The following is a 24,194-nucleotide window of genomic DNA, read 5'->3' as shown; positions in this document are numbered from 1 at the left end:
AATAAAGCCCTACAATACCAGCTGTGTAGCTGCCTCCAGGCTACAGCCGCACTTTGAGTCATCCCATTTATTGGAAATCCGTGTTCGGTCGGGGGGCTATGATCTAGTGGCAATTACAGAGACTTGGTGGGACACCTCGCATGACGGGAATGTGGTCATGGATGGCTATGTCCTGTTCAGGAAAGACAGGCCACTAAGGAGAGGTGGTGGAGTTGCTCTTTATGTGAGTGAGCAGCTAGAATGTATTGAGTTCTGTCCAGGGGCAGATCAGGAGCGAGTTGAGAGTTTGTGGGTACGAATTAAGGGGAAGGCTGGCAGGGGTGATACTGTTGTGGGTGTCTATTACAGGCCACCGGATCAGGATGAGGAGGGTGATGAGGCCTTCTACAGGCAGCTGAGAGCAGTCTCGCAATTACAGGGCCTGGTTGTCATAGGGGATTTCAACTACCCTGATATTTGCTGGGAGGCCTACTCAGCCAGCCATCCTCAGTCCAGGAGGTTCCTCCAGTGCATTGATGATAACTTTCTGATGCAAATGGTGGATGAGCCAACAAGGAGAGGAGCGCTGCTGGATCTTATCCTCACTAACAAGGAGGGTCTGGTTGAAGAGGTGAAGGTTGAGGGCAGCCTTGGTTGTAGTGACCATGAGATGGTAGAGTTCAGGATCTCATGTGGCAGCAACAGAATAGCTAGCAGAACTGCAACCCTGGACTTCAGGAGGGCCAACTTTGGCCTTTTCAAGCAATTGCTAGGGGAAATCCCATGGGACAGGGTACTAGAAGGTAAGGGGGCCCAAGATAGTTGGTTAGCATTCAAGGACTGCTTCTTCCGAGCTCAAGATCAGAGCATCCCAACAGGTAGGAAGTCAAGGAAGGGTAGCAGGAGACCTGCATGGTTAAACAGGGAACTGCTGGGCAAACTCAAGTGAAAGAAGAGGGTGTACAGATCATGGAAGGAGGGGCTGGCCACTTGGGAGGAATAGAAGTCTGTTGTCAGAGGATGTAGGGAGGCAACTAGGAAAGCTAAGGCCTCCTTGGAATTAAACCTTGCAAGAGAGGTCAAGGACAACAGAAAGGGCTTCTTCAAATACATTGCAGGTAAAGCCAACACTAGAGGCAATGTAGGCCCACTGATGAATGAGGTGGGGGCCCTGGAGAAAGAGGATAAAAAGGAGGCGGAGTTACTGAATGCCTTCTTTGCCTCTGTCTATACTGCTGGAGGCTGTTCTGAGGAGCCCCGGACCCCTGAGGCCACAGAAGAAGTCAGGATAGAGGAGGAATCTGTCTTGGTTGATGAGGGCTGGGTCAGGGACCAGTTAAGCAATCTGGACGTCCATAAATCCATGGGCCCTGATGGGATGCACGCGCAGGTGCTGAGGGAGCTGGCGGAAGTCATTGCTAGGCCACTCTCCATCATCTTTGCTAAGTCGTGGGCAACGGGAGAGGTGCCTGAGGACTGGAGGAAAGCGAATGTCACTCCAGTCTTCAAAAAGGGCAAGAAGGAGGAGCCGGGTAATTATAGACCGGTCAGCCTCACCTCCATCCCTGGAAAGGTGATGGAACAACTTGTTCTTGGTGCTGTCTCTAGGCACATCAAGGATAGGGGGATCATTAGGGGCACTCAGCATGGCTTCACCAAGGGGAAGTCATGCTTAACCAACTTGATAGCCTTTTATGAGGACGTAACCCGGTGGATAGATGATGGTAAAGCTGTGGATGTGGTCTATCTTGATTTCAGTAAAGCGTTTGACACGGTCTCCCACAGCATCCTCGCAGCTAAACTGAGGAAGTGTGGTCTGGATGATCAGGTAGTGAGGTGGATTGTGAACTGGCTGAAGGAAAGAAGCCAGAGAGTGGTGGTCAATGGGACAGAGTCCAGTTGGAGGCCTGTGTCTAGCGGATTCCCGCAAGGGTCGGTACTGGGACCAGTACTATTCAATATATTCATTAATGACTTGGATGAGGGAATAGAGTGCACTGTCAGCAAGTTCGCTGATGACACAAAACTGGGAGGAGTGGCTGACACACAGGAAGGCTGCGCAGCCATTCAGAGAGACCTAGACAGGCTGGAGAGCTGGGCGGGGAGAAATTTAATGAAATATAACAAGGGCAAGTGTAGAGTCCTGCATCTGGGCAAGAACAACCCCATGTATGAGTACAAGTTGGGGGCAGACCTGTTGGAGAGCAGCGTAGGGGAAAGGGACCTGGGGGTCCTAGTGGACAACAGGATGACCATGAGCCAGCAGTGTGCCCTTGTGGCCAAGAAGGCCAATGGCATCCTGGGGTGGATTAGAAGGGGTGTGGGTAGCAGGTCAAGAGAGGTTCTCCTCCCCCTCTACTCTGCCCTGGGGAGGCCGCATCTGGAATATTGTGTCCAGTTCTGGGCCCCTCAGTTCAAGAAGGACAGGGAACTGCTAGAGAGAGTCCAGCGCAGAGCCACGAAGATGATTAAGGGAGTGGAACATCTCCCTTATGAGGAGAGGCTGAGGGAGCTGGGTCTCTTTAGCTTGGAGAAGAGGAGACTGAGGGGGGACCTCATTAATGTTTTTAAATATGTAAAGGGCAAGTGTCATGAGGATGGAGCCAGGCTCTTCTCAGTGACATCCCTTGACAGGACAATGGGCAATGGGTGCAAGCTGGAACACAGGAGGTTCCACATAAATATGAGGAAAAACTTCTTTACGGTGAGGGTGACCGAACACTGGAACAGGCTGCCCAGAGAGGTTGTGGAGTCTCCTTCTCTGGAGACATTCAAAACCCGCCTGGACGCATTCCTGTGTGATATGGCGTAGGTAATCCTGCTCCGGCAGGGGGATTGGACTAGATGATCTTTCGAGGTCCCTTCCAATCCCTAACATTCTGTGATTCTGTGATTCTGTGATTCTGTGATTTAGGAGCTGTCTCCAGCAGTCACTGAAGTCAACAGGAACCTTTGATTTCTTCTCAGTAGGTGCTGGATCAGATTGCTATAGTCTCCTTTTAAAGTCTAAGAACAAGGGGGCAAAAAGCAAGCTTAGTGAGGTATATTGTATGGATAAAATAATATCACTTTAAGAAGAACCATTCCCTTTGGAGGAACATTAAATTTGCAGGGGATAAGAGTTCAGGGCACTGCAATTACTACATAATAGTAAAATTTCATCAGTGAGCAAGGACAAAGCTGAATTTCTCGGGTAATGCTTGGTGTGCAGCATGGGGGAGATTTGCAAAAAGCAAACCCATGGTTGGAAAATGGACAGCATTTAGAAATAAAAACATAACAATTAACAATGCAGTTTGCATGCAAGGTGCTTGAAGTTAAAAAGGTATTATACACTCATCTAAGACTTTACAGTGATATGAAATTTATCTGCTGTATATATGGTGCAACACGCCAATCATTTGGCAAAAAATTGCCCAGAAGTTCAGTTGGATGAATTGGGTGGTTAGAGCATTACCCTTTCCTTTCTCAAGGCCAGTCACACAGGGGTCAGGTTGTTCTGCCAGGAAAATGTCCTAACAGGAATATTTTATTTTACCTTTGTCAGCACATTGGAAAGGGTTTTACTCAAGTCACCTTTGTATATTTTATTTGTTAGGGCATGATCCTGAAAGGCTATAGTAACCCTCTGCTCAGAATGGTTCTGTGCAGTCTGAGGATGATAAGTACTTGCGAGGACATGCAGGGGACCTCATAGGATTAAGTCCTTATTTTGGCCATCTGTGTTCATATATTGGATTTCTGTTCTGAGCTGAAAAATGGAACAGGTTAATTCTTTGAGACAAGGTACTGAAACTGTGCTAATCAAAGCATCCTAGTAAAAGGTGCAGCATGAACACTGAATCTTCTTAGTTTTATCTAATTAAAAGCAATTCTAATTTTATTCTAATATAGATTTGTGTATTTAGTATTACAGATATTGGAGAGGGAAAGGGAAGCAATAGTCCCACACAGCCTTTCTCAGAAAGAGCTTAATTTGTTCTTACCTGCTGACTTTGATGCTCTACCTAGGTGCTATTGAATTAAAACTGTTTATTATTTTGTGGAAAGATTTACTGTTGTGCAGTCCTTCTGAGAAAAATAAAAACTTCTCATCCCTGTTTGGGGATTTGGTAATCAAGGAACAGAAAATTGTATTCTGGAGCTGAAGTTAATGAGAGCTCATTCTGTTCCTTGTGGACCAGAGTGCCCCACGTTCCCTGCCGAAGGGACAGGGAGAAAGCTGTCTCTTCTCCCTTGTCATCCTGAGGTTCAGCAGTTAATCTGTAGCGTGGGTTTAGCAGGTTGGAACCTGTTACACCTCAAGTGAAAAAAATTCTGTTTCTACTTTAGGTACTCTTACCTCTGATTCTCCACAATGTAGTGGATTCAAGGATAGATGTGAAGATTGGACTCTATTTATCTCGCCGTGATACTGCAGGACGAAATGGCGAGGTGCCACCAACCATGCTGCGGAATCGTATCTTTTTCTGTCTAAGCATTTTTAATGCAATGCCCAGGCACCTTGGAGATAAATTCATCATAATCAATTTCACTTTTAAAGGGGTAGAAAGCTCTTATCCTATTTTTCATTTCAAACCACTTTTTGTGGTTCCTCTACCCCAGTGGTTGTGTTTCAGGAGCAATGTTGATGGGTTGTGCTCTAAGATTCATTATTGAAGAAGCTGTGTGCAAAATTGATGGGTCTTGCATTATACTACCAAGGTGACTTGTTTGACTTGACTGCTTTGCTTTCCTATGCATTAGCAGAAAGTACCCTTCTTAGTAAAAAATCCAATCAACAGACTGCATAATTGCCATTTCTGTCTTACTTAATGGAAAGAGTCTTGTTGCACTGCATGTTTTCAACTACGTGCAATAGCCTTCACATTAAAATGCAACAAATTAAGCAGAGCTTTTACAAAAGCCATTTTTTTTACTAACAGTTATAGACTGCAAAGTTTATATGGCTTGCTTTAGACTGAAAATTTCAATTGGAAGTTGAACTACATATAACAAAGGAGTCTAAATAATTGAGAATTAACGCTCCTTCTTAATGTGTAGCTTGTACGGAGTCATCAGACTTGCAGAGTTGATGTAATAGCTGTCTCTAGGAGACATCAGGAGCATGCACACATTCTCCTGCCATTTTGACACCTGAACATTTTAGAAGTCTTTTTTATTATACTTAATATGTGGCTGTAGAAGTGTGGGTTTTTTATTGCAATCCCATGATTTGAGTCCCCATTTGCTGACCATGGCCCTTGTGGCTTTCTCCACAGTCTGAAACACGGAGGGCAGCCTGTCATCTGCGCTACCTTCTCTGTCAGCCACTGTAGCTACTAAGAGCAGTGTTGTCCAGCATGGCAGTAGAGAGGTATGACCATTATGTGGACTCCTCTTTCTCCTCATGCTCTTCCTTTAGCTATCAAAGTGAATGGGAGCAGGACTGATGCTTGGATTTAAGATGAAAATATTCTCAGGTTTTTATGGGGGCTTATATTTATCTCTGTCAGACTTTTCCTTCCCTTTATTCATTCAAGGGCTTTGAGAATAACAGCCCAACAGCATTGCTATTCTGAGGATATTCTGATAAATGTCTTTGAATAGACAAGACACCTGTGGCCATACCAACTCTAGATCACCCACCATCATTTCCTTCATGACCTTTAAAGATGCCAGATGAGACTGGTTCTTTTTCCCCCAGTTGCTTCATTCTGCACTAGATGCAATTTCAGGTCCCAGAAGTGAAATCAGGCAGCACATTAATCAACTCTGCTTCCCAGTCTCTGCACTTCTGTCTTTCCATAGTTTATTTTTCTGGCTAATATAACACAGATTTAAAAATAGGGGTATATTACCCTCTCAAAATACATACAATTCTGGTATCAGCAGTGGAATAAGCTCATTTAGATGAAAGGAACTATTTTCTTTTGGTGGAGTGAAATACCTTATCTGCCTCTGTTAGGATTACATTCAAGTGTTATGCCTCCTATGGTATACAGGACTGATGTTGCATGCAAGTCATCTGCTCAGTGTATTTTTGGTACGCTGCTGGAAAATATTTCCCTTAGCAATTCTTCAGTGTATGCTGTTGCATGGATCACAAAAAGAAAAAGATGCATTACTGAAATAGAAGTACAGAGGGGTTTAAAATGTACTCAGCTAACGTATGAAACTTAATGGCTATCTCTGTAACCAGGAGGGAGAGAAAAATTGTGTCGTCTGGATTCCTCTTGTTTATTCTTCACCGGTGTCAGGGTTACCAGGATGCTTTATCAACACGGTTTTACAGTCAGATGTATAGCCCCGATCTGAATACTATGCTTCAGGTAAAATGGACAATAGTGCAATGCAGAAAGCACATTTGGAAAGGAAGAAAATGTGCTTGATTCGAGTGCCAAAAAAATTTAAATCAAATTGATTAGTTGGTGGCACAGTTAATTTAATAGCAGACAGTAATTTTAGAATTTCTTACATATAAGAATGTTGGCATAAAATTAGACTGAAAACTGATAAAATCTGCAATTAATCTATTTATTTTTATTTCATTAACTAGACAAACAGTTCCTCAAACTTTTAGGTGAAGTTATTTTTCTGCTGCAGTTCAGTTGTGTAGAACCCACACACCACATTAAAAAAATGGAAAATGGTACAGTAATGCTTTATTTTGTTCTGGAGAAAACAATGTTGTCATGTAATTGCTTTTTTCTGAGCTCTTTCATTTGACCCTGGTTGCTTATTATAATGTTTTAGGTGCCATAGCTTAGGGTTTATCGACCCCTGCTCGTTGCCCATTTGTTTTACAGTTACTGAGTATTGTAAGGCTTGGAAAGATTAGTGTAAAAATTATAATTTGGTCCTGTTCATTAGAAATGGATGTGGAAAAAGCATTAGCAGTAAATGTCTCCTTTTTCAGTTTTTCTTATAAAAGCCTAAAGGGCTGCAGTACCTCCTGCTGCTCAGCATTAACTCGTTCAGTTCTGGAAAGTGCAACTTCAGCTGGGCCAGGCTGAGGATTGGCCGTATGAGTTGAAACAAGGAAAACTGTGTGTTGGAGGAAAGCTGTTTGTAACAACTGCACCTGAGATTTTTTTTTCCCAATGTGTGGTCTTTTCAGTCTCCTGAGCAGTAGCATTGCCATAATTAACGGGGAACCAGAAATAACTACAAATTTTTCAGGTTGCTGGTCCACGCTCCTTTAACGAAGTGCCTGATTCAGAGCAGTACCACATCTCACAGCAGCCGCCACCTCCTGGTGCTCCTGTAGTATTTTGTAATAAAGTTGCTACCATCATTTTTCCTTCTGGGTTCACACAGACTAGTATATTACCTATGGTCCATAAGCCAGGTGCCAAGCTTGGTTGCATGCAGCTTGAAGAGGCTGATCGCAAACATTCATATCTTGATAAGGTCAAAACATTAGAATGTTACCTATGAATTTAGACCACCGCCATGAATAATATGGTGTATATATAAAAACTGAAGTAGTAATCAAAATTCTTTCATTGAGTGAAATGAAAAGTCACCCAAAATGAATGTGAAGAATCAAAAAGATGTGTTAGACCTTTACAGTTTTACAGGTAAGAAAAGCCATGGGTGTTTGTGCCTTCTGTCTGCTGCCCAGGTAGAGAAGGAGCAATGGAATGTACCTTAAAAGATTACTTCAAATGCTTTTATCTGAACAGTCATGTTTGAAGAAATCAGGAAGCTCTTTTTACAACGATTTAATTTTCAGGTGTGAAATTACAGAAAGAGGGTTTTGCACAGTATGTGAAACCTTCAACATCTAGCACAAGTGGTATATAGCACAATCCCTCAGTTCAAGGAATAGACTTGATACATACTAAAAATGACTTACTGAAAATAACTAGCACACACCATTAAAGGTCTACCCTAAATATTTTTAGATTGAACTAACTTTAAATTTTAAATCAAATAAATGAATTAATTTTTAAATTTAATTAAAGCAATTTACTCCATGTAATTTAGAAGCTGAGTTTTATACTTTAATAAAAACAAAAGCGTAGAAATAGAATACAGACATAACACTTTCAAAGTTATTTTTACCTGAAATCCTTAGGCAATACAAACATTTTTTCCTATCAAAAATGTCCTATGTATTTGCTTGCTTCTAAGGGAAGTTAAAGAAAGTTGAAATGTAGAAAGAAGACTTAATGTATACTTCAACTGGACTGTGTACTTGAACTCTGAATACATCAAATTATGATGGTACAAAGAAATACTGAAGGGGAAAAAATTACATACTGCATTTACATGGATTCTAAGAAGTTGTATAGCTTTTTTTATTCTCCTAGTTATACAAAAGAAACTGTGAATTAACTTGATGGCTGCTTGAAAAGATTAATTCAGAAACACAATATCTTAGAAGGACTAAAAGCCCTGGAATACATTTCTAAAAGCTTCTCAAACTGTAAGAAAAGGAAGCTTAAGATCTATAATTTTAAATGAAAATATTTATTTTAAAATTAGAAGCTGCTAGTAGCATTTTGTTCTTTGAAAATTTCAGTAGACAGATAGATAGTTTTGTAACTTTTCTTTGCTTGATAAACTGCACAGTAGTGTCCTGTACAGTCAGTTTTCTGTTGTGGACTATCACCCACTAATTCAAATAAACAAGTTTACTGTATTCAGGAAAATGAATTTGTACTTACACCTTCGCTTGGTAGGTCATCCTGCTAATATTTCAGAGACAGTTCTCTACTCCTAGCCCTTTTATTTTAGCACATCCTCAGCAACTGAAGACATCCAGTGAATGGTTAAATTATTTTTTTCCTTCTACATACATTTTCTTTACGTTTGAAGCACTATTTTATTTAGTTAAGCATATTGTACTTTGCAGATAGCAATTTTTACTGCACTCTGTAAACAGGAATAGTAAGTTTTAACAGTGGAGGTGCAGAAGACCTTAGTGCAACAACTAGTAGTAGCTGTATTTCTAGTCATCCACTAAAGATGCATTAAGCCCCAATTCTATGGTTATTCTGTGCAATTTCAAGTTACCAAAAGCAGCTTTATATGACAGTTTTGCCCATTGTTTGCAAGGAGAGCTGAAGAAATGACTGCCTGATAGGCTTTCTTTGTATCTTTCCCTGACTTTTGTTCATACCTATTATTTTTTTCAGCTAAGGCGGGAAATGTAATTAGTGTATAATGACAGTTACAACAGCCCCAGAAACATAAGATTGATTCCCATGACGGCTGAAAACCCGTCCATGCAGTATGTATAAACAGGCCCAGTTTCCAAGTTCTAATTAACTTTATTAATGTTTAGTGCAGGAAGTACAAAGGCAACTTAAACAAGGATATAAAAAGCACTGGAGCATTGAAACACTGGTTTCATGTAACTGACTCTTATTGAAAGACATATTTTTCAGCATTTTGTAAAGAAAAATAGAGTAACTTAGAAGAAAGATATTAGATACCTAATACACTCTTATAATAAGGAAGCTTTAAATAATGGAGCAAAGATACTAATAGCTTCCTACTTGGTAACATAGGTAGCGATTCTTTATGATGTGCAATTAATAAATATGATAGTGAACATGTAACAATGTACAATTACAATGCGATAAAAGAGACGCAATTATGTGCAAGATTCCTATTGTGCCAGCAAATAAGACTTTATGGGCTACTGGAAAATGAGTTTGTGAAAAAACAATTGTAAAAACCTTTTCCATTACATGTTCCTTTTATAGAAACATATTAACTCACATGTGGGAAGATAAAATATTCCACTGGTAAATAACTGTGAAGACATTTTCCCCCACTATGGACACAATTGCAAAACCTTGCAATCACAGAAATTGTATATATTATTTTGATACAATAATAATAACTAAGCTTAATAGCAGTGATATATTAATCACACACAAAGTATATTATTTGCATAGATTTTTTGTTTACTGTCCATGGATTTCCATCTTGTAAATACATATATAATTCAGCAAGCTTTGGTGCTCTTTGATGAACTCAAACTGGAATATGGCTGATTTATGAGATACATATTTTCTATTGCTATAATTGCAAAGTATGCTATAATACTACTTTTTAGGTGCTAAAACCTCTTAAGTATAGAAATTGCAGTAGAAAAAATAAGAATACCTTTTCTGTTGTTTACTGACCCTTATTCCCAGGCATGATGATTTAACAATATTCAAAAGTTATTCCTACTTTGAGAAGCTCTCAAAATATGTGGTCAGTAGTTTGTCCAGTAAAAGGATTGTGCCTTGGAATAATTTAGTATCTGTTTTCTTCTGGTATTTTTCGTATGCTCAGTAGGTAAATACATATAATAAAAATAATCTTGCAGTTATGCAAAACTATAGTATCATTTTGTTCAGTCTTGCAAACAGTTTAGATCGTTCATCCATAGACAAGTTGGGAACTCAGAAGTATGTAACGTCAATAATAGAAAATTAGTGTATCTTTAAAGATGTAGGCTATTATAGCTTGTTTTTAAGCTTTGATTTAATCCTTTATATGATTATTCTATAGTGCTCGCAGTCTTGCCAGGAGAGCTTCTACTTCTGGAATGGCTTCTGCCTTAGAAGGAGACACGATACGATCTATTTTCTTTTCTTTGTTGCCTTCTCCTTGACAGGCTTCCTTTCTCCCAACAGCCTTGTTCCATGTTGTAGAACTTGTTTCCATATCATAAGTAACCTCTTTGGTGACTGGGCTTCTTGTCAAGTTTAAACTGATATTGTGGTGCAAACATGACTTCTCTAGTTGTCCTCTTTGGTTCTCTGCAGAAGATAAACAAACAAATCTTGTTTCACTATTAAATCACTCAGTTTGAATATTTTGTAATATAAAAAGGCCTCTTGATCAGACAAATTTTTACATGCAGATGATGTACTAGAAGGAGTAATGATTGCCATGAAGGCAAGACAAAAAATATTATCACTTCAAAAGCAGTGGTGGACCAAGCAAGCTGGTCCCTTGGAAGTGATATAGACCTTACATGTCTTCAATAGATTACAGAATCACAGAATCACAGAATGTTAGGGATTGGAAGGGACCTCGAAAGATCATCTAGTCCAATCCTCCTGCCAGAGCAGGATTGCCTACGCCATATCACACAGGAATGCGTCCAGGCGGGTTTTGAATGTCTCCAGAGAAGGAGACTCCACAACCTCTCTGGGCAGCCTGTTCCAGTGTTCGGTCACCCTCACCGTAAAGAAGTTTTTCCTCATATTTATGTGGAACCTCCTGTGTTCCAGCTTGCACCCATTGCCCATTGTCCTGTCAAGGGATGTCACTGAGAAGAGCCTGGCTCCATCCTCATGACACTTGCCCTTTACATATTTAAAAACATTAATGAGGTCCCCCCTCAGTCTCCTCTTCTCTAAGCTAAAGAGACCCAGCTCCCTCAGCCTCTCCTCATAAGGGAGATGTTCCACTCCCTTAATCATCTTCGTGGCTCTGCGCTGGACTCTCTCTAGCAGTTCCCTGTCCTTCTTGAACTGAGGGGCCCAGAACTGGACACAATATTCCAGATGCGGCCTCCCCAGGGCAGAGTAGAGGGGGAGGAGAACCTCTCTTGACCTGCTACCCACACCCCTTCTAATCCACCCCAGGATGCCATTGGCCTTCTTGGCCACAAGGGCACACTGCTGGCTCATGGTCATCCTGTTGTCCACTAGGACCCCCAGGTCCCTTTCCCCTACGCTGCTCTCCAACAGGTCTGCCCCCAACTTGTACTGGTACATGGGGTTGTTCTCGCCCAGATGCAGGACTCTACACTTGCCCTTGTTATATTTCATTAAATTTCTCCCCGCCCAACTCTCCAGCCTGTCCAGGTCCCTCTGAATGGCTGCGCAGCCTTCCTGTGTGTCAGTCACTCCTCCCAGTTTTGTGTCATCAGCGAACTTGCTGACAGTGCACTCTATTCCCTCATCCAAGTCATTAATGAATATATTGAATAGTGCTGGTCCCAGTACCGACCCTTGAGGGACTCCGCTAGACACAGGCCTCCAACTGGACTCTGTCCCATTGACCACCACTCTCTGGCTTCTTTCCTTCAGCCAGTTCACAATCCACCTCACTACCCGATCATCCAGACCACACTTCCTTAGTTTAGCTGCGAGGATGCTGTGGGAGACCGTGTCAAACGCTTTACTGAAATCAAGATAGACCACATCCACAGCTTTACCATCATCTATCCACCGGGTTACGTCCTCATAAAAGGCTATCAAGTTGGTTGAGCATGACTTCCCCTTGGTGAAGCCATGCTGAGTGCCCCTAAATACGGATTAGCATCCGTATTTCCTACAAAAATCACAGACAGAGCCTGGCAGATTCCTCCTCTCTTGCTGGAGTCACAGAGAAAACAGAGTACTCAGTACTTCTCAGTGTCTTCCAAAGGTTCATCTGGTTAAGTACATTTTCTACATATTTTTTTAATTGTTCAAATTTTAAAATGTATTTAAAAAGCTATTTCAATTTAATCCATTGTAATAATTTTTCTTTGCTTTGTGATCTTTTAGGTACTTAAGTAATTTTCAGAATTTGTATAACTTGCTACTTTTTGCTGAACATCACTGGCATTGACTGTCACAAGAAGTTCCACTCAGTTAAAATCCAGGAGCTTTGCTGGATTGACATGTATTAACAGACAGATTTCTTTTTTTGTCCCCTCTCCAAATCAAGTGACTGTTCTCAAAACCAGCGTATGAGCAGTCCCTCTCATAGATCTCAAACTTTTTAAAAACAGGCATACTCAATATTCATGTAACCTTGAGCAAGGCTTGAAAATGGCTTCAACACACTTGACATGACATTTAAAGTTTTTTGGTTATTCGCTGAAAGATGTTCCATCATCCCAATAGTAATGACTTTGGAGCACAGGCAGTCACTCATGACAGTGTGTTTTATGTGAGTGCTGAAAATTCCTACCGAAAACAGCTTGTACATTAAAAGGCAGCTGCTGAAGATATTTACTGCACTGTCATTCCCTGACCAGGGGCTCTCGGTGATGGATGAGGATTTTATACACTTTCTTGGACAATCTCAGCAAATTTTGTAAGTACGATCACCTTTTGGCAAGTGGAGGAAAATAAATACCTTCTTGCTATCATCTTCTAAATCAGATAAACAATTCTTAATTAAAATTTGATAATAGTTGAATTTCATACTTGGCTGAGAAATGTAATTTCTATTTTATACTACAGAAAATAATTTGACCCTGAAGATGCAGCAGCACACATTTCACTTTTTCTGAATCAGAGGAGGCCAAAGATTGGGTATGAACACATCTTTATAATCACATATAATAAACCCATCATATATAATTAAAATATCCCTGTTATGTACACTCTTAAATATCCCATTCTATTTAAATGTTTATATTTATTGATTCTGAATATATATTAGCAGGCTTACAAAAGCATGCTACCTGTATCAATATACAAAATATATATATATAAAATACTAGCTGCACTGTAGCCCTTTTCGTTTACATTCAGTCAAGGGTAGCGGCAAAAATACTTGGTTCTTTGAAAATCCATACATTTTTTAAAGTAGAAAAACCCATATTGTCATATAATCAGAGATTAAGTATAGGTGTTGGACTTTAAAAAAGGCAAAAATAAATTAGGCAGTGAAAGTAAAATTCTCAAGTGTACCAACACCCAAATTTTAACTACTTTGCAGTTCAGTGGAGTCCTCACCCCAAAATACTCGAGCATGAGGATCAATTAGGTGTGATGAACTAGACTGAATAATGGAGGTGGTGAACACTTACGAACTGTGGCCTCAAAGTAAAATCCAGCAATATTTTCCCTAGTTTCTCATAGTGTGCGAGGGGCAGAGTAAGGTGCCTTAGAGTGAGATTTAGAACAGCAAATAGTCTAAGCAGGGAACTTCTGCAAGTTAGCTATAAAGAAGTAGTAGATATTGGGATCTATCTATCTAAACTCTTGTCCTGCTTTGAAACTCGGTATCCAATTTAGCCTCGCAGAAAGCTGGGTCCCATAACTTGCTGCCTACAGTTTGGAATTGTTGCATGGGGATAGTGACTGAGTAAAGCTGAGTACAGCTGTGTCTTTTTTTTTTTCCCCTCTTAAAACAGCATCAATCGTGTTAATATTTGTGACTTTCTAGGCATAGACTGATGAGTGGAGCATTCAACTTCAAGGACCAGTGTCTTTCCCTTCAGTCTGAGCGACAGGACAAGAGGACACAGACTCAAGTTTCGCCAGGGGAGGTTCAGGTTGGACATTAGGAAGAATTTCTTTTCAGAAGGGGTTATTAGACATTGGAATGGGCTGCCCAGGGAGGTGGTGGAGTCACCATCTCTGGATGTGTTTAAGAAAAGACTGGACATGGCACTTAGTGCCATGGTCTAGTTGACAGGGTGGTGTCAGGGCAACGGTTGGACTTGATGATCCCAGAGGTCTCTTCCAACCTGGTTGATTCTGTGATTCTGTGATTCCTGCAACAACGGGAAATGGGATTAGGAAAGTGCCTTAATCACTGGCCAGTTTATTTGAGTAGTCCTTGTTTCATCTGTTGTAACTCCTCTGCAGTGAAGATGCCACGATTCACTGGAAACATCACAAAGTGTCATGTTCTTAATACATGACACTTTACGCTAGTGATTAACAGCACTTCCTAAATAATGAGAAGCCATGCTACAAAAAAGTACTGAGCAGCTAGTGTCTATTAAAAAAAATATATTGGGACACACATATTTTATCTAAATCCAGTTTTACCATCCCAAAGTTGTTATTTGAGCTGCTTCTTAAATCATGTGGCATCTTTACTGCATATGTTCTTTCAATTGAGGAGGAACTTCTCCATATAGCATTGCTATGCCTAAGTGCACATGCAGTATTAGCAGATGTGTAGACAGGTAGTTCCCTGCTTAGTAAACTGGCTGTTGTGAATCTTATTCAGAAACACTGAACTTTGCTAGGCCTGGCTCAGAAAGCATACGTACTTACAGTCCTAGATTTCACTTTGGTAAATATGCACCTAAAGAATTAACTGCTGTAATACTTGAGGGATATATGTTGCTGGTGGCATTCTTCTTATCAGAGTGAAAGATCACTTCCATTTAAGTCAAAGTTTAAAATTAGGTAGGTACTAGCAAGGTACAAAGTCTCACTAATTCCTCAGGAATATTAACGTCTACCCTGCCAATTTTTTTATTTTAATCAAGCAGGAATTAATTTGTGTCAACCCCAAACTCTTAAACACCCTGCACTGCTTCACACACTGATTCAAAACTTGCATGCATTGGTGATTTGGTAGCCCATCCATTCCACTGTCATGACTTTGGATTGTTACCACACCTCCCTCAAACCCTATGCTATAGTGGCAAAACCACAGAAGTGCATTTTCAACCTATAACTGTCGAGGTGGGTGCTTTAAAAAAGCCAATTCACCTTGCATATGAATTTAAAACTACAAGGCTGCAAGCTGCTGCAGGTTAGTATGTAACTTTTATAACAACTGTAGAGGAGCTGGACTTCCTCAGCTCAGTGTGGTAAAGGCTATAAAGCACATAGTTATTTACTTTCAAGGAAAGCCCTGAGTTGATATTAACTGACAAAGCAAGCACAGGAACAAACAGCCATTAATGTATTCCTATTAGAAATAAAAACCTTTTGAACCTTCAGAGTAATGAAGTTTTGGAACACACATGTACAGAAGCGAGAGCAAAAAACTATAACCAGTTATAAGCAGGAATTTGATCTGTTTCTGAAGACAGTATTTGATAGGGCTGCCTGCAACAGCAAAGAGATGGCTTAGTGACATTAGCCACCATTTTAATCCTACGTTTCTAGAACAAGGTACCCACAGAAAATCCACAAACCATACAGATATTAACAGACTTTTACTAAACTACTTTGAACCATTACATCATGGACACACACAAATCCGGTTTGTGCTTTTGCACTAAACTATATTTGAAACAAATTGCAGAATAAAATACATTTACACACTTGCACACCTTGGTTCAAATACACTTTTAAAGAATTGAATATAATAAAGTTATAGAAGGTTAAAAGAAAACTACTCGTGGAAAGGTACTTCTACAGGAAGTCTTGTTACGAAGAAAGCTTATATTTCTGGAGATGCACTATTTGTCCACCTACTGTAGCAAGGTGTACCTTCTGGCAGTAGCAAGACAAAAAGTAATCAGGCATTAAAAATTAGTGGATAAAGACAGAACTTATTAATTTGCTGTATATATTGGAAGTATTTGAGACAAGTTTCTAATGTTTGGTCACTTTTAGTAATCAAAAACTGTCATTCACCAGTATCTGCTACTGAATGCTTCCAGGCATGGGTTAGGCAGAGGTGGCATTGTACACTACTAAAGTCTCAGTGTCCAAATTCCATGACATTTAAAACTTTTTCTTTCCATTGTTCAGTATCTAACTCTTGTGGGTCTTTCAGACCTATTAAAATTCAGTTGTCGCAGATATGAATCTCCTGAACGTTGCTGTTAATCAAAAACATTTCGAAATCATATTCACATAACCTAGAGCCAAATACAAATCTAGATACAAGTCTTTTAAAATTACTTTGATTAACAGCAATGCTTAGGAAATTCAGCTGACAGAAAATTGTGCTTAATAGGTTTCCACAGTTTAAATGGTGTCCTAGCATACAATAACTTATAATGATATGCTTATAATCTATTAAAGGCTACATACTTTATATTCAGAAAAAGGAAATTGTGCACTCGCATGTAAACAAAAGAAATCACTAGTATGAGACCTGCCTGCTGTGAACTTGGGGAAGCAAAATATGATCAGTTGGAGATTTTTAAATCCTGCATAATACTGTTATATATTACCTTTAATAGAGAGCAAAAATGATTGCAAGAGACTCACTAAAGTAGAGATACAAATTTTTTTAAAAACAACTAATAAATATTTAAAATAAAAAAGGACCTTGAAAAGCTTTATTTCATTGCATAGTTACTCAATAAAAGTCTTGATACTAAGGACATATTCAGTTTTTATGTAAATGCTTGTACACCGATTGAAATATAAAGTTGCAAATGCAATACAGAGAACTGCATTACATGGCATTATGTGCTTGTATTACAGGCATACATCTCAATGTGGGGCATGACAAAATCGTAACATAAGAAAGAACAATTTCAGTTACAACCTCATTACATCTTTTACCAAGTTAACAGGCAAAAATGCTGAAAAACCCAGCGGAATACTTCTAATCTCTCTGGTTTGTGCTCCACATGCTACATCATATTTCTGAAGCTATGTCTATGCCGAGATTTTCTAAAGCCCACACATACCAAGCTTACCACCAATGCAAATTATTTTTACATTGTAACTCATGACTTGCCTGTGTTAGAAGATAGCATACCCCCATGCCAAATGGCTTTGGCTTGGAAAAAGTAACAGCCCTAGCCATAATCCTCATCATTGGCTCCTCAGTGTGGTGCTGTAATTTGTCTCTGGTTCGCTGTTCCTGATGCACAGAATTGAAAGTCAAGAAAAAGCTACAACACCATGTTGGTGCTGCGTTCACATATTTTCCCAGCAAAACAGCCAGGGAAAAGAGCATGTGCTTTGCCAGCAGTGCAATGTGATGATTCTGGTGCAGCTGTACAGCATTCCCACAAGCTGGAATGCTTGCAGCAGTCCAGCCTCCGTCTGGAACTCCTGTTCATCTTCCACAATTACACTGACTGCATCATCATGCAGGTCCCAATGCAACCTTACCATGTGTATTTAGACAACAGTCACATACCATGGGCCTTGTGAGGATATCAGCGTATACCCCCATATGCTCCATCTAAATAAACAGAAGCCCTTGAGAAGTTAGTCTGGAGATGTTCCTAAAGGGTTCCCTCGCTGATACCAAAGTATAAAGCATCCCTGGTGCTTTGCTGAATTCATGAGGAAAACAGCAAAACAGTTTCTGATATAAACTGGGCAATACTGGCTTATGTTTCAGATGGTTGAGATTTACTTACATAGACTCTTATTTTGAAAGGCTGAATATGACAACTGCTGGCACACATTTTGAGGGCCTCCATTTTTAAGTTCAGGATAAGGTGGAGGCTTTGAATTCTCACTTCAGCTGCAGCTAGCTTCAGCTCTAAAGTAGGTAGCTGTATCGGGTGTAGGTAGCAAAGTTTTGGTAGCATGGGGGCTGCAGGGGTAACCTCTGTGACGACGGGCCAGAGGTTGCCCCATGCTGGACACAGATGGTTCCAGATGGCTCCAAAGGACCCACCACAGGGCACAGCTGAGCCTGTCACCCCTTTGTGCCGTTAGTTGCCTCACTGACGGGACTAAGTGTAACCTGCAGTGATAATAAGGGGGTAGGAGAGGAGTCTGGAGTGAAGCCAAGCCTGAGTAAGCAGGAGTGTGTTTTCCCTGTGTGTTTTGATTCTTTTTTTTTGTTTTTGTTTCCCAATATTTAAATCAGTAGTGAGATATATAGATATCTCTCTCTCTATATATGAAAATTGTCAATACATTAATTTTGCCCATCGAGACTGTTTTGCCTGTGAGAGTAACTGGTAAGTGATTTTCCTGTCTTTATCTTGACCCATGAGCTTTTCTGCTCCTGTTCTTCCTGTTCCCCTCCGTGTCCCACCCCACCAAAGGGAAGACTCAATGAGCGGCTGGTTGGGAGTTTGGCTGCCACCCAAGACCAACCCACCACAATAGCTTAAAGATAAGACGACTCCATCTGTCTTTTAGCATTCTTTATTTTAAATTTTCCAATTAAAAAAACCCACCGATTCTGAAAATTGTCTTTTTGAACCTCCAGATTCCAAACTCTTGGCTTTTTACTGTCGGAAATGCTGACAAGAAAATCATTAATTCTTGTTTTCCTCTCAAGTATGATATGAGGGTCTCATTTCCTGCACCAACCCCGCATTCCTATTAGAGTCTAAGATGCTGGACACTTGCGAGCCTGAAGCTTTTTCAGGCACCCATCTGTCCTTAATGTCATTTATACAGGTCAAAGCTGGCCTTCTGAAATCCATTCCCAGACCTTAGCATTGATGTTAGAACATAACAAGACTTAATTATGTTTCTTAAAAGCCTTCCTTACCACCCAGAAGCAGAATTTAGACATAATATGAAGACTGCTATAGCTAGAAGGTCCATGTCTATTATATAACATCACTCATAAAAAATGGGATAGCTCCTTGCTGGATAGTATAATGGAAAATACTTTAAATACTTCTTATTGCCACTTTTTATTAGTTACCTATTTTTTCAAGAATTTCTGTGACTGACAAGGGTAGGATTGGAGAATGTCCCTGAAATGTTAAAGGAGTGCTGTGTGTTGTTATGACTTATTTCAGTTATACCCTGCAGCCCCAGCCGTAACACCTAAAGGAGTGGTAGCTGTATTCGAATGATCTTTGCTTGATAAGTAATTTCTTACACCTTAGTATTTCATGCTAAATGCTCACAACTTGTCTAATCTAAAGCAGACAATAATTAATGAGGCATGGAAAAGTGTTAATGACTTTTGGAACCGTTAAAAAAAATAATTTTTATCCATATTTAATTTAATAGTTGCTGCTGTTTTCAAGTGTTGTGTTAAAAAAGCGTGAAACACAAGGAATAAACACTAATCAGTAAGTTCAATTTAGATGAGACAAAGTTTTCAGAAACAGTGAATATAGGTTCTTCTTCATTTAAAAGGCAAGAATAGAGTATGTCAGCATTAAGTGAGGCTAGCACAGAGGATTTATAGAAACTAAATTTCAAAGAAAATCGATTACAAACTGTGAGCAAAATAATTTGTGATGAGAGGAACTATGGTGGACCAGCTCCCTTTTACTGTCCCTAAAGCAAAGCTTTTAAAAATTCTTTTAATCCCTTACATCTTCTCAAAGACTCCTTTAAGTTCCTGTTGATCACTCCATTCAATCTTTTTCCTATCTTTTCCAAACGTACTTTGTATTTGCGTTGAGTTGGGACCAATTTCTCTGTTTAAACTAATATATTCTCACCTCTAATATGGCAATGACTTTTGCCACAAGAAATGCAACTTTAAGTTACTGGGATTTAAATGAAAGTCTTGAGTGTCTGTCAAGATGAAAGGAGAACAAAAGTGTGGATCAGACTACTGACAGAAGTCACCCAAGGTTTTTATGTAAGTGAGAGAAAAAACCTCTGAAGATGTCTGATAGCTAATTCAAGCTTAGGAGTTTGGCATCCTTCCTATTTCACTCTGATTTACAGTGTATCTACTTATCTTCTCACGCATCTTTCCCCAAATGAATCACAGAATCACAGAATCAACCAGGTTGGAAGAGACCTCAGGGATCATCGAGTCCAACCGTTGCCCTGACACCACCCTGTCAACTAGACCATGGCACTAAGTGCCATGTCCAGTCTTTTCTTAAACACATCCAGAGATGGTGACTCCACCACCTCCCTGGGCAGCCCATTCCAATGTCTAATAACCCTTTCTGTAAAGAAAGGCACATTTGGGAGTTTCTAGGAAACTGCAAAATGGAAACTTCCAAAATAGAAACCTGCTTTGTGGTCATTATTGATTTTTAGAGCACATGGTTTGAATCACTCTTAAAAAACTAAATGTGTAAGTCTCTTAACTTCAAAATAGATAAATAATTTGGCATAACTTTAGTATTAATAAATAATAAATTAATCTTCATATTTATGTTGGGATGAAGGGGGTAAGAAGATAAATATTGATCTACATGGACACCCAGTGGCAGCAGGTTTTCAGGCAGTGGACAGAAATGTTATGCAGCCTAGGTGTTTATGGGATTTCCCCCAGGGTACAAATAGGATAAATATCAGCTTTTTTGCTTCTTTAAGTCATGAAATGATAGGGAAATTACATTGATAAAACTGGAAGTAAACATATTTAGACTACTTTAAATTTGTGAAATGTGGTTTATTACTTGCTTTTTTATTTTGTTCACAAGAATATTGTAGCTTGCCATTTCAAATCCTCTTTAACAGAATCAAAAACGATGACTGTGTAAGACAGTGATCTGTGACAAGATACATAGAGGTCCACAGTCTAAAGCTATCCTCTGTTCAGCCAATGATAATTTATGTAGATCCCACATCACACTAAGCTGCCACTGATGCCTTTGAGCAGTGAACATATTTAGTCTCCAAACCTGTCTGCATAGCATCTACCTATAGATGAATACTGCTTTCAAGGTACACTTTGACAAAGAATTTCAGGAATATGCATAAAGACTGCTGCCATCAAAGGAAAGCCACTGGCAGCTGCAATGGATAATGATAAGTAATATGCTGATGAAAATAACAAAAATGGAGGAGATACACAATTTGTGTCTTCTTTTACCATTTGTTGCAGAAAAAAACACAGTAGGAAGCCTCCTACCTCTGGAAAATAAAAACCCCAACAAATCCAAACAACAAAGCAAGTCTTAAAAACTGGCTCGATACTTATGAGATTCCACTCACTGTAGTTCTAAATTGTTGTTTCTATTAAGTATTTACTATCTAGCATAAATATTTTTAAAAAAACCTATACAACTATGTCTAGTAATTGCCTTAGGAGTTTAACACTAGATTATTTCTTATCCACTATTCTTGATATTAAATGTTTACAAGCTATTCCCTAACTATTCTAATAGCTCCTACAAAACCATACAATTTGTATTTTCTATTTTCAGCCCAAACTTCTGTTCCCAGGATTATATCAGCAATCCGAGTATTGGTAGGTTGCATTGCCTGAAGGTAGAGCACAAATATTTTGTAATGTCAGATCAAACCAATGGGAAGAAACTGTCTTTCTCTCATCACCTGTTGCACTTCTCTCCTAAGGAATCAATCTGCTTCTAAGGGAAAGAGGGATACACAGAGTCCTGCAAATGTTTTTGGGAGCAGCACAAAGATGAAAGGCTAGAGCTGAAAGTAAATTAGGTGGATGTTAGTTTTAACAGTTGAGTAGAAACATAATTTTCTCACATTCCAGTAACAGGTACCAGACCAATGTCCTGGGGCAGTTCTTGCCCACACAGGTCAGTCACTGTGGGCTGTCATTCACTATTATCCAAAAGATTGCAAGACATGCATAGAGCTCTCAGGCTCCTCTCATTTTAAAATGTTTTAAAAAGAAGTCTCTGGAGGGAAGTAGGGCAACAGAGAGTGCTGCATGCTGTTGGTGCTATGACAGGTGGGAGTGTAGTGATTTACTAACCTGGAAAGGTATTTATGAGAACTCCAGATCCTAAGCAGATTGAAAAAAGATTTACACAACATTGATGTCAGCTTAAAGATATTTCGGCTTCTTTGTAGCATGTGTACTTCTCAACAGGACAGAAGCAGACCTGACTGTGAAGCTTAACCTGTGTAAACTAATACCCAAGATTGACTTCATGAATACACTGTAGATGGGATGAAGCCAAATCATCTTAGTTCACGTAACTTTAATAGTTCAAGCATTATTATTATGGTCCTTTCTTTTCTCTGACAAAGCTCTGCAGAAAACAGTCAAAAGCATTCTATCAAGGAGCCTGAAACTGTGTAGCAGTACATTTCCAAGAAGATCCTCACACAAAACTAAATATTGGGAAATAAAGGCAGAGGAAAAGTGATTCATCTTCCCTTTGCTCTGCAAGATTGCATATATATTCCTTTGACAATTATTCTCTCTCTCTTTATATGAAGCTCTAATTAATGCTATGTGCTTTCACTTAATTATTTCCTCTCTTTGGGATGGACTGTAATTAGGCCTTGCTCATGTGTGGAGAGATGGGATATAAAAAAAGTGTTTCTACTCCGCACACGATCCAGACATACGTATATTTGACACCAACAACTGTACTTTGCAAGTGTGACAAATTGCTTTGAAAAAGGACCAGGATTTCAACAGAGTCTAAAAGAGGAATTATTTTTTAAAGATGGATTTTACTGAATCTTCCAAATATCACTGAATTATCATATGAGACAAATTTGAGACACACTGTCATGGGTAATTAATCCAGTCATTGTGAATTCAAAATGCTATGTTTAACATCATTAATGGTATACATTTTTCACGTGATTAACATATTTACTGCCCTATATTCTAACCCTTAGACTCTTAGCAGCCACTTTGATATATAAAAAACATCAGAAGCCAACTGTAGCATTTCCAGTTTCCTCTTTTCCTAATCAATCGCACATAATTACTGTTTAGAGATAACCAGCTAACAGAACTTAATCTTGCTATGTGTGTAAGAGGATTTTTTTAATTTCAAGAAATCTAACACATCTTTGCACTTACAGAATAAACCTCCCTCTCACCTACAGGGGAACTTAGAGAGAAAATTTTACGCAGAATATGAAAAAATAAGAGAGTGAAAAACCGAACCCTTTACATTCACTGAGAAATCAAGGCAGAAGGCAGTAAGACCTCCCAAGCCACTGAAATAAAAGATTCTTACACAGACTTGTTTTCCTTTGCCTGTTCTGACTTACAAAGCAGCCTTGCAAATGTGTTTAGCTCAAAAGGTGATATTAAAAACAAATGGTTAGAGATTGTCATGGCGTATTAATTATGCAAAAGAAGCCAAACCTAATTTAATCAGAAACAGCAGACTCCAAACAGGAAAAAATCTTCTCTCTTTTTTTTTTTTTTTTTTTGACAGAGATGGTTAAAAAAAACATTTATGGTAATGCCAGAGCATCTGCTGATTACAGTCAAAGCTGCAGGACGCCAACATTAAATCACTGAACCATCTTGACAGCTTCTGGGTACTCCAGTTTCATTCTAATAATAATTTGCTGTGAAATTTACCCAAATCTGAGAATTAGCCAGAAAATGTTTACAAAGAATATAGGTAAGAGTAAATAAAGCAGATACAAAAATTGATTTGCATCTGAAAAAAAAATATCTAAAATAGATGTTCGGCACTCAGACATTTCAGAGCTGCCTGTAAATTGGTAGATCTCTAAAAAAGACTACGCACTTTAAGAACAGAATATAAGTTTATCATCCATTTCCTATTGATTGTGACCTATCTCTTTTTTTTTGTTTAGACTTGCTAGAATGCCTGTTTGTTTAATATAAACACAGATTAGCCGTTTCAAGAAGGCCTGCACCATTTAAAATCAATTTTTAATTCCTGACACCTGAGGATTCTACACTGAACAATGTACCCCATTGTAAAGCTTTACTTGATGCATCTATGTGCTGCAGAGGGTGATTACTTGAATAATAAGTATAAGAGACGTGTGATCTGGTTGCTAAGCAAATGTGAGTAA

The 24,194-nt window shown here is 39.3% G+C and overlaps 1 protein-coding gene across 1 annotated transcript in view; it reads right to left on the bottom strand.

Annotated features, from left to right (window-relative positions):
- Window positions 1-10,388: 10,388 nt before the first annotated feature.
- DIAPH3 (diaphanous related formin 3) overlaps window positions 10,389-24,194 on the bottom strand; it is a 277,067-nt gene continuing 263,261 nt past the window's right edge. Inside the window, exon 28 of the mRNA XM_068421846.1 lies at window positions 10,389-10,727. Coding sequence (XP_068277947.1) covers window positions 10,471-10,727 — 257 coding nt within the window. The 3' untranslated portion in view covers window positions 10,389-10,470. The remainder of the gene's footprint in view (window positions 10,728-24,194) is intronic.

Source organism: Nyctibius grandis, chromosome 2, assembly GCF_013368605.1.
Source record: "Nyctibius grandis isolate bNycGra1 chromosome 2, bNycGra1.pri, whole genome shotgun sequence".
Lineage (NCBI taxonomy): Eukaryota > Metazoa > Chordata > Aves > Nyctibiiformes > Nyctibiidae > Nyctibius > Nyctibius grandis.
The sequence above is the reverse complement of the archived record's forward strand: the minus strand, read 5'-3'. Positions and strand labels throughout refer to the sequence as shown.